At 41.9% G+C, this 11,553-nt stretch overlaps 1 protein-coding gene across 1 annotated transcript; it reads left to right on the forward strand.

The window, feature by feature from the left end:
• Window positions 1-219: 219 nt before the first annotated feature.
• LOC119115253 (SLIT and NTRK-like protein 5) lies at window positions 220-5,865 on the forward strand. The gene is made up of 2 exons (XM_037239635.1): window positions 220-1,027; window positions 2,156-5,865. The coding sequence occupies exon 2, from the start codon at window positions 2,214-2,216 to the stop codon at window positions 4,839-4,841; it is 2,628 nt and encodes an 875-aa protein (XP_037095530.1). The 5' UTR covers window positions 220-1,027; window positions 2,156-2,213; the 3' UTR covers window positions 4,842-5,865.
• The last annotated feature ends 5,688 nt before the right edge of the window (window positions 5,866-11,553 follow it).

Genomic DNA, 11,553 nt, shown 5'->3' on the forward strand with positions numbered 1-11,553 from the left:
CAGTACTTTGGTCAGTGAAATTAAAAGCAAGCTGGCCTCTACAAGCTGAAAATGAAAAAGAAAAATTACATGAAAGAAAGCACTTTTTTTTCCCTTCGTCACTGTACCGCCCCCTATGGTTCGTCTGTGAGACGCCCTCTCCTTAACTTTCTCCCTCCCTTCCCCGGTATCTCGCCTCCTCCTCCAACGCGTACCCCCTTATAGACTATTGCATTAAATCGCTTTTCATTCCCTTGCCATGGCAGCCGTGCGAATTGGAGGATTTATGCCTTTAGTGAGTGCATGCAGCCACACGGCGGTAATTGTTCCTCGAAGCGTTTGGCGCTTTAGATGTTAATGAGCGCCACCAGTTTGCGCCATGCAACCAACCAATCAACCAACGTCAAGTTCCACTAGTTGCAACGTTTCCGATGAGCTGAAAGCCGCCAGAAGAAGAGGATTTGTGTATTCTTGCACGGACACATGCACTGAATTAGACACCGTATGCTTGGCGTGAGGGGGGGAAAGTGCACACCAAGACACGGGCTGGTGCACGCCGCAGCGCCAGTGGCAGCAGACGCGGAGGAAGGGAGGAGGGAGGGGGAGATTCGTGCTTCTCCCGACGTGCCCATGAATGAAAGTCACGGCGCTCGTCTCCTCTAATGTGGGATTACAGTGCATTATCTTCCTCTTTTCCTTCTTTTTTTCCCCCTCAAACAACATCTTTTTTTCTATTTCGTGTCTCGCAACTTTGGCTCTGGGTTTCTTTGAAATGACACTGCTAAATTCATTTGCTGGAAGAAGACTGGAGCCAATATCGGCGCGCCAGCTGACTCGTCAATGAGACTGTGTTATGGAGCTAAACGCAGAGGAGACTTGAATCTTAAGGATTCTCCTACAGCCGACACCGGGGTGGTATACCAAAATCTATGTTTGCATCAAGACCCGAGCCCGAAGAAGGGCCATGGGCGTGATGTATTTTTCATTTTAATTTTTTTTGTTGTTGTTGTTATTGCGGGATGCGTTGGCGTTTACAGGCATCTGCACGGTAAGCGGATCTTCATTAACCCGAGACATACGCATTAGAATAAGGCTGAGCTATCCACGGTGCTGAAATGGTTTTGGCGTCACTGAAGTTGATTTTTGTGTTAATATAGGTGTGCGCAGTAGAAATAATAGTCTCTGTGATATTCCCGCGGTAGTTTTACGCATTGCAAATTGCACACAGGAACAAAATGCACAAGAATGTGAAAATTCACCAGATCTAAAGTCCTCATCGACAGGGAGCACATAAATGCCAAGTGCATGTTGCTGGTGTATTAAAATGAGGCAGATTTTGGGATGTCTACAGCGCTGGCGTGAAAGCTTTTGTGGTCTTTTAAGGAGGGGAAGGGGTTGTTATGTGTGCGCATTTGTGTGTGCGTGTGTGCACGTGTGCGTGTGTGTGAGCGAGACAAGGGGAAAGAGAGAGCGAAACTATCAAGGCAAATTTCACATAGATAACATGATCAAAAAAATTTGCCCTTTTATAAAATACAGTGGCACCAAATAATTTGCCTTTTGATTGACTTTTGTTTAATACCAAACGGCTGATGAGGTTTCCACCTGTTCTTTTTTTAAGATAGTCACCGCAGTCTTTTTGTTCATGGGAGCACAATTTATTTTATGTTGATCCCGCCCACCCACTGATGTCGGTTATGTGGGATGAGTGATAAATATTTTGGCGATGGGAAGGCTGCAGTGTTTGTTTGAAAAATCAAATAACATGTACTATTTATATAATCAAAAATATCCATGTCTAGATGGATATTTGTTCTGACAAGAAGTCCTCCAGTAACCTATGACATTTTACTTGACGTGTCATCGTGTCCTTCTACCCGCTAGAGTTTTATAAAAAAGATTCACAATGTAAAAACTTATTTACACGCTGCTTTTATGTAATATACTCAGCGTATTAAAATTGTGCAAATATGCTTTGTTTATCAGGGCACCCTCAGAATAAAATCGCATCCCTTGCCTGCATAATTAGGTGGTGTTTGTAGGCCTGCTTAAATTTGCTTTTTCAAATGCTGGTCACCGATATGCCTTCTGGGAACGCATTCTGAAACTTGTGTTTTGAACTGTGACATTTGTACATGTGTAAAACAGCACCCATCCTTTTTCTTTCCTTCCCTAGATGACACCTCATATTGGCACCGCACTTGAGTGAGCTGGGGCACCTTCTCCCAGGAAACATGCATTTCTGGGCCCTGAATATAATCCTTGTGATTGCATCATCTCTGTGGCTGGTCGAGATGTATGACAATTACGGGGAGATCTGCCGCAACCTGTGCACATGTGACGAGAAGGAAAGCATCCTAACCGTCAGCTGCGAGAACCGAGGAATCATCAGAGTGACGGAGATCAGCCCGGTTCAATTCCCCACTTACCACCTCCTGCTGACGGGGAACTTGCTGAAAAAACTGTCGGTCAATGATTTTATCAATTACACTGGAGTGACCATCCTGCACTTGGGGAACAATGACATCTCAGAAATTGAAACAGGTGCCTTCAACGGACTCCAGGGATTAAAGAGGTTGCACCTGAATAACAACAAAATTGACATTCTGAGAGATGACACATTTGTAGGACTGGAGAGTTTGGAATATCTACAAATTGATTATAATTACATCAGCAACATTGAGTCCAACACCCTGAGCAAACTGCACCAACTGACAGTGATGATTCTGAATGACAATCTACTCTCTTTCCTGCCTCCCAATATCTTTCGCAATGTCCCGCTGACGCATTTGGACCTGCGGGGGAACCGGTTAAAGATGTTTCCATATGTTGGCCTCCTAGAGCACATGGACAAGGTTGTGGAATTACAGCTGGAAGAGAATCCATGGAACTGCTCATGCGAGCTGATCGCTCTCAAGGCCTGGCTGGAGAGTATTGCCTACACGGCTCTGGTGGGAGAAGTGGTCTGTGAGACACCCTTCAGGCTGCACGGGAGGGACCTGGATGAGGTGTCCAAGCAGGAACTATGCCCAAGGAGGCCCCAAGAGGACTCGGGAAGGCAAGCGCCCCCGAGCAGCACCAACGGATATTACCAGACCACACCGGCTGCTGCCACATCCTCAGCCACTTCATCTGCTGTCTTTCGGTCCTCTTCCAGACCTACCAAGGGCACACGACAATTTAATCGAACTAGGTTAAAGCCCACCTCGCGACTCCCAGGCGGTAGCCCTTACAACTATGGCCCCATCATTGCTTTTCAGACCAAATCGCCTGTGCCTTTGGACTGCCCCACTGCTTGCACGTGCAACCTGCAGATATCCGAAATTGGATTGAATGTAAATTGCCAAGAGAGAAAGATCGAAAACATCTCTGACCTAAAGCCCAAGCCATACAATCCGAAAAAGATGTATCTGACGGGAAATTATATTCCCGTGGTACGAAGATCAGATTTTATCGACGCCGTTGGATTGGATTTGCTTCACCTGGGAAACAACAGAATAACCGTGATCCATGACAGGGCTTTTGGGGATTTAACAAATCTGCGTAGGCTGTATTTAAATGGTAATCTCATGGACAGGCTCACAGGGGAAATGTTTTTTGGGTTGCAGAATTTGCAATATCTTTATTTAGAGTACAATAAAATCAAGGAGGTTGACTCTGGCACATTTCGCTACCTTACCAATCTCCAGCTGCTCTTTCTCAATAATAACCTCCTGAAAACATTACCGGTGGGCATTTTTTCCAGCCTCTCCTTGTCTCGACTGAATTTGCGCAACAACCAGTTTCAAAACCTGCCTGTAAGCGGCGTGTTGGATCAGCTCAAGCTACTGGTGCAGATAGATCTTTTTGAAAACCCCTGGGACTGCTCCTGTGATTTAGTGGGTATGAAGATATGGCTTGAGCAGCTCAGTGCAGGCACAGTGGTCAACGAGATCGTGTGCGAGACACCCAAACGTCACACAAAAATGGACCTTCGCTCGATCTCATCGGAGCAGCTGTGCCCTGACAACTCTGATGCCTATGTCTCACCAACCCCCCCTACCGAGGAGCCATTAGACGACCGGGCCATCCTCACAGATGCCCCACACAAGTTCAACTCCTCCAGCAGCACTGTACCCCTGTCAGTCCTAATCTTGAGCCTCTTGCTTGTCTTCATAATGTCAGTCTTTGTGGCAGCGGGCTTATTTGTTGTGGTGATGAAGAAGCGCAAAAAATCCCAGAGCGACCGCACCAGCACCAACAACTCTGATGTTAGCTCCTTCAACTTGCAGTACAGCCTCTACAGCAACCGCTCTGGCACCAAAGTGAAGGCACCGGCTGGTCACGTTTATGAGTACATTCCACATCCGATGGGTCACATGTGCAAAAACCCCATTTACAGATCAAGGGAAGGAAATGCAGTGGAGGATTACCGTGACCTTCACGAGCTCAAGGTGACTTACAGAAGTACCCCAGACGAGGAGAGGAATCGCAGCATGATGAGGAGCCCTGCGTTCAGCGTGAGCACCATTGAACCAATGGACAACCCCTCTCCAGTCCAGGATGCAGACCATTTCTTTAGAGGCATCCTTGAGGCTGATAAGCAGTCCCCTCATCAGTCCATCCCATCCCTTCCAGTTGGGGGAAATGTAGAGTACAAATACACAGGCCCAGTGTCATATACCTACAACCCAAATTTTGATGTCAGGCGTCAGTTCTTGCACCCAGACAGGATAAGAGAAACGGTGCTCTACGGCACGTCACCCAGTACTGTTTATGTGGAACCCAACAGAAATGAATACTTGGAGCTAAAAGCAAAACTGCAGTCTGAGCCTGATTACCTCGAAGTTCTTGAGAAACAGACCACCTTCAGCCAGTTCTGAGCCACAGAGTCATTCATGCAATGGAGCATTTTATCCCATTTCAACCCTTCGGGAAATTCAGTTTCTTGGGTGCCTTGGCGCAAACAAGGACAAGCAGGAGAAAAGTGGATGAGCCCTGCGGGGCGTGCCGAACAATCTACTTATTTGTGCAACGTGACATTACAAAAATGGCGGATGAACACAATTGCCAACTAATGATGCAAATTTTATTTTTATATAGCAATGATTACAAATTTGAAGTGTATAAGTATGTCCAGCTTCAAATTCAGGAATATAACCGTGCATAGGGTATATTGTCAGAGTCAGAAAAGAAAAAAAAATGTTGATACAATCACCCCTGGACAAAACAACAATAACAGAAAACAAACATACAAACAAAAACACTGTACAGCAGATGATAAAACTGTGTAGGATTATTTCCTGCTGTAGTCTGTAAGTAAGTATTTATTGATATAACCTGCCATGTCTTTTCAATATCAAACTTTTGATTCAACATCAACATTACCTGTGTCATCATACAGCACAGTTTTCTGGAGAATGAAAGAAAAAAAAAGAAGCTTTTGTTTTATAGTTTCATTTCCTGTAGCTTGGCAATGTAAAGTGGCTTTCTAGTTTTTGAGGGAACTGGCACACCCCGAAGATACATGAAAAAAAAATGAAAAAAAGACTGTGCCAATTGATGAGGAGGAGGGGAAAAGTGTCTTTGTATGCTTTCAGTACTTTTGGGGAATCAGAAGGCAAGTTCATAAACACTCATATAAAAGATTATTATATTAAAATAAATTGGGGTATTGATTCTCAATATATAGATTTATCGAAGCGAAACATCTTAAATGATATTTGAAGTTTTGATTTTGTTGTGTAATGTTGCTCTTTTAATCTATGTAACACCTATTTTTATACAAGCATTGGCAGAATCTCTATCCCTTATTGAGTCTATGTTTTGGATTGCTTTGCACTTCTTGCACTATATTGACCAAACTATGTTGTTGTCATCAAATAAACATGATGTCGGTTCTCATGATATGTGTGGCGCAAGGCTGTCGGTGGGTTGAACTGGCCGTTTTTGAAAAGGTAGTTACCAAAAGGGTCACATGTATTATGAAACTATGGACTCCATGGTAACAATTTGCACCTTACCCAGGTACTCAAAAGGGTTCAGGAATGTTTCCAAGCTGAAAGGACAACTACCAAGGTTACAAAATAAGTACTTTGAGGAATATACAGGGGGTTGCAAAAGTCGGTATGCAGTAGTACCACATTGATGAAATTAGTGACATATTATATGATGAATATATATTTTTTACTCATTTTTCTGTATGATGAAATGAAAAGTGAATTGAAAGTATTTCTCTTTTGCACCCTACTTGTATTTCCTGTGACAGACAAGTGTACCCCTACAGTTCCAGACTGGAATATTGCTCTTGATGTAAATACTGCCATTGTCAAGAGTGAAACTGGAGTGAGTCCCAAACTACTTTCAATAATCAAATAATTCAATAGCCCTTATAAAATGGATCTTGACTATGTTGTGGATGTGGGACGATTCCAGTTAGTAAATTCAATGTCAAGATTAGCACTCAAGAGCATAGCAAGTTCATCAGAGCGGAAGTAAGATTTTTTTTTAATTATTATTATTATTATTCTAGTAGTAGTATTATTCTTATTCTGCCTTTGGATTCAAAGAAGGCTGCTTTTACAGCTAATTGGATTCAATGTGTTAAGGTCCTGAGCGTGTGTTTTTTGGAAATGAACTGTCTAAGTAGTTGACCTACTTAAATTCACAATGTAAGAAGGTTTATTGAAAATCAGCATGCAGATATGACGAGCAGAAATGATTTGAATCCTCTTGGCTATTTCTTTGAATGTCAGTTTTTCTTTGTTTCAACATGCTCACCTTTGTGTAGCAAATTAGACGCCATCTTTTCATGAAAGGCCCGAAGAGAGCAGAAGGCACCATTTGGAAGATGAGGAGTCCTGGAACTGAATGCAACTGTGGACATGTCACAGACGTGTAGCAGAGGCAATGACTCAGAGCCAGGATGTTTGTGTGTGTGGGGGGGGGGCATATTTTGGCCTTGCAATAATTTTGCCTGACAGATTCTGACGTAGAAGCACTTTGGTTTATTATACTATATATGGACACTTTGTTCTGCTAAAGTGGCCAATCGTTGAGGAAAAAAATGGATGCTGTTCAATAGGTTGCAGGGGTGAAAGCTTGTTAAGATTCGACAATCCTAGAATTTTGAAGAAGATGCAATGCAAAAAGGAAACGAAATTTGACGGAATCTGTGAGTGTGTGCAAGTATGTGCCAGCCTGAAAGCCAAGTTTCAACACCGTTCTGAGCAAGTGACCTGTCCACAGTTGTATGGACTCACAAAAACGTGTGAGTTTGCGCATATGTGTTTGTGTACGTGTGTGCCTGCGTGCGTGGAGTCCTGCCAGTTAAAATAATGCTTTTAATCAGCCAATAGGCTTTTTAGGGTCTTAACATAAATGTAGGCACAAAAGGCTGTTTAATGATCCCCTTCCATTAATCTCTTGAAAGCTTTGAGTGTGTTTGCCGTTTTGTTGTGCTGCTCTCCAATGTAGTCAGTGGTTCGAACAGTTTTATACACAATTACTAATGAGTGAGACTTATATGAAAAACACATAATCCCCTTGAAGAAAAAAAACACTTGTGGTGAAATTTGTGAATGTGATGCCTCATGCAAAGTAAGAGGTCTGTCATGCAAAGTGTGCCTGCTGCATGTGCCAGTGCAAGCTAAGTTACCTCTTCAAAACAACAGTGGAATAATAGAAAACACTTGTTGTGACTCTTGAAATCACAATAAGTGTGAGCAAACATTTTTAACGTAATCGTGCTTTACATTTTGGAACCATACCACTCAAGCCGTGTTGGCTCGGGTGCTTGAACTCCAGCCATCTCGCGACAAAGCAAAAATACCAGGCTAATTAAAAATTGAAATTGTTTGGCAGATACATGTGTTCATTGTAAATGCTTGATGCAGCACACGTACATACGGCTAAATTTGCTGCCTGAGGTGCTTCTAAGCAGTAGGGCTGTAGAAACCATAGTATGCGTGTGCGTGTGTGTACGTGTGTGTGCGTGCGTGCGCGTGTGTTTTTTGTGTGAGTGTGTTCACCTTAAATATTACATTAGTAATCCAGTTGAACCTTGTCAAAACCAACTCAAAATGCATTTGAGGTTATTTGTACTCTATACTGCAAGTCTTTTCTGCCCACTCCTTATTATATATATTTTTTTTGCTCTCGATTTACACTGATTTTGAGTGACCCAAATACTATTTCACAGTGCTTTAATAATACAACAATACAACTTTTCAAAACATATCATGTTTCTTTTTAGTTTGGTCTGGATTGACTTTGCCCTTTGAGTTTATATATCATTTATGTATTTACTGTCCTTTGCTTACCCAAGCTTTCACCATATTTTTTTCTTTGGCAGACATAGGTAAATTGGTGTATATTGGTCAATGACAAATTAGGCTTTTAAAAAACATATTTTTTTACGTATTTTTAGACACAATTCTTTGACAATTTTCTCTCTCTCTCTCATTCTCTCTTTCTGTCTCCCCCTCTCTCTCTGTATTTTAAATACAACACATGCTTCCAAAGATAAATACATTTGTAATCTTCATTTTAAAATCATTTGGCAAGTATCCCTGAGGGTTTTTACATGACTGTACATCACATTAATATTTTATCACTGCCTTTTTTCCTTCTCAATAATGTAAGATAAGATTTTTTGCATTTGGTATGTCACCTTTTAAGGATTGTTAACAACCATTCTTTTTTTTTAAAGACAGGAACATAATTATGCAACTATAAAAACAATATATTGCCTACAATATCTATGCAATTAAATTAAGGAGTAATGTGGTCACTTTACCCTATCTTTTATTGCTTTAATTTGGTTGCACCATGAGACAAATATTGGATTTACCACCTGACAACAGTAAATGTTAAAGATGCATTTTCATTTACAAAAGTAATTTTTTTATTGCAATATAACTTAATGGAATATTTTATTTCGCATTCTTCATTGAAATTCTCTTAGCGGCTTAAGCATCATTCACTGACTTGTTTTGTAACAAACAGAACATCTTTCTTGGATAAAAATAATTTTCTTACCGTTGTAAATTACAAAAGTTTATAGCCACTTGAACATTGTCTTTTCACCAAACTGCCACGTGAAGCTAATGCAAACTTCCTCTCCAACAACCTGGGAGATCTGGCCCACACATGGCGATCCATCAAAGGTCACAATGACCGACTTGCTTCTTAAATCTTGAGGAGTCTGCTCCTTGATTTGGACTCAAGCAATCCTCAATGGTGGCCATCAAAGCTACTTTTGAAGGATTAGGGTTTGCCTTATTTCCATCGCTCATGGCTCTAAGACCTTTGAATAAGAGTTTGAGAAGATGATGATTGAAGACTCTCCATTTGCATGACTTGTGAGGAATACTGTGATGTGGACTGCAGGTGCCCAGCAAATATTTCCCGATGGTAATCAATAACGGAGTAATACCTGAGCTTTTTTTAGTCTACTAAATTTGTGATTGAATCTGCTGTCGGGGTGATGTTGTTTTGATGTTAATGTGTAACTTTATATGATGGCAATACATTGGGTATGGGTAGGGGGAGCAGTCATTTCGGAGAAGCAAGGATTTCTCCTACTTATGTTTACCCTGCAGCTGCATCATTGTTAATGCATGCCTTGTGTCTGTGTGCTGGTTCAGATTCTTCTATATTTGATAGTGGCATCTAAAAAGTACAAATTGTCACTTAGATTGTGTGTAATGCCTTTAAAATTACATTGACTAAACATTGTACACGTTTCATGGATACTCTTAGAGTTTTGAACAGTTTATGATACTTCTCGTGCTGAGTGGTTACACAGCTTCACTACTACAACTAATCTGAAATGAATCAGGTTCCTATTTGGATATTAGCATCAGCTTCTTTCCTTGTCATAAAGTTCAAACAGAAATAGTCTCAAGATATATATTTTTTAGAGTTTTATATTGGTTGTACCACCTGAAATTCTGATTATTTGTCTTAAATCAGTATTTGAGTGAGATTTCAAAAAAACAATTAGCTTATATTTAAAAAAACATTGAGCTTAGTCCCGGCGGCACGGTGAAGTGCTTGTTCGCACGTCTGCCTCACAGTTCAGCGAGTGCGTGTTCGATTCTACCTCCGGACCTCCCTGTGTGGAGTTTGCATGCGCTCCCTGTGCCTGTGTGGGTTTTCTCCGGGCACTCTGGCTTCCTCCCACATTCAAAAAACATGGATGGTAAGCTGATTGAGCACTCCAAATTGCCCGTAGGTGTGAGTGCGAGTGTGGATGGTTGGTCATCTCTGTGTGCCCTGCGATTGGCTGGCAACCGGTTCAAGGTGTCCCCCGCCTACTGCCCGATGTTTGCTGGGACAAGCTCCAGCACGCCTGTGATCCCCGTGGGGACAAGCAGTCCAGAAAATGGATGGATGGATGAGCTTAGTCCCAAGCGTCACCAGCTGAAGCAACATTCTGTTTACAGCTCTTGTCTCTTTACCAATGTTGTTGTTTAATTGTTTTGTGGCACCCGTTCCTCAGGCAGTAGAGCGGGTCGTTTAGAAACCGGAGGGTCGGTGGTTCAAACCGGGCTCTGAGCCACGTGTCATTGTGTCCTTGGGCAAGACACTTCACACATCTTCCCTCTGAGACGACATTGGCCCCTTGGCTAAATCTGGTGCATCTACAGAAATGTTCACCAATGTCCCTGTTAAATTAAATAAACAATGGACTGACACAAAAAATATGCATATCATGTCATTGACCCATATGTACTCAAATGTATTTTATCGTTACATGTGTATGGCTTCCAGCATGTGAGAACATGGTATTTTGCATAGGCCAACATACATTACAGGCTTTTGGTAGATGTTTTCTTTTTCCTGCGAACATTAACGTCATGTGCAAATGAATTGGGTTACGTGAGACAAAAGAATGAGGTCACTTAAACCATGGAGTGTAAATCCTGGCTTAAAGACATTACCATTGTTAATTTACCTCCTTGTGATATTAAATGGCGCTTGTAAAGTCTTCTAGCATGGCAGACATATGTATGCATGATAATTAAGTTAATAGTGGTCTCAATGGACACACAGGGGAGGTGGACACGTTCCATATGCTTCAGTGTCTGCCCACCAAACGCTTGCCATCACGATCTGAGCAATTGAGTTCAATGCGATGTGTGTAATTGAGAGGGCAGGGATGGCATCTGACAGGCTCCAATGGCTCCCATGATTACTTTAATCAAAGTGGTTAATGGAAATCCTTCAGGCATGCAGAAATGCGCAAATGTTCATCCGCACTCAACCGACTTGCAACGGCAGTGAAGGGAGGGAAACGCCGCAGTTCTTAACTCACACTGCCAAATATGGCTAGCGGTGACTTTTAATGTTTCATTTTTCGGTCAAACAATGAGCAATAGACAACTTGTGCTCATAACCCGAGGCTCGGCTGTATTATGGTATGGTAATGACTTATTTTGCAAACAATATTTAAGATCACGAGGGACTTGCTCTTACAGAATTCAGAGGAAAATTTGGTATCAAATATCTTTCAATGTTTTGTTGTAAATAAAAATAACTGCACTTTGAAATTATGGCCAAATATGACATTTCGGGGCCAACATTTTGTCT

This window comes from Syngnathus acus, chromosome 2 (assembly GCF_901709675.1).
Source record: "Syngnathus acus chromosome 2, fSynAcu1.2, whole genome shotgun sequence".
Taxonomy (NCBI): Eukaryota; Metazoa; Chordata; class Actinopteri; order Syngnathiformes; family Syngnathidae; genus Syngnathus; species Syngnathus acus.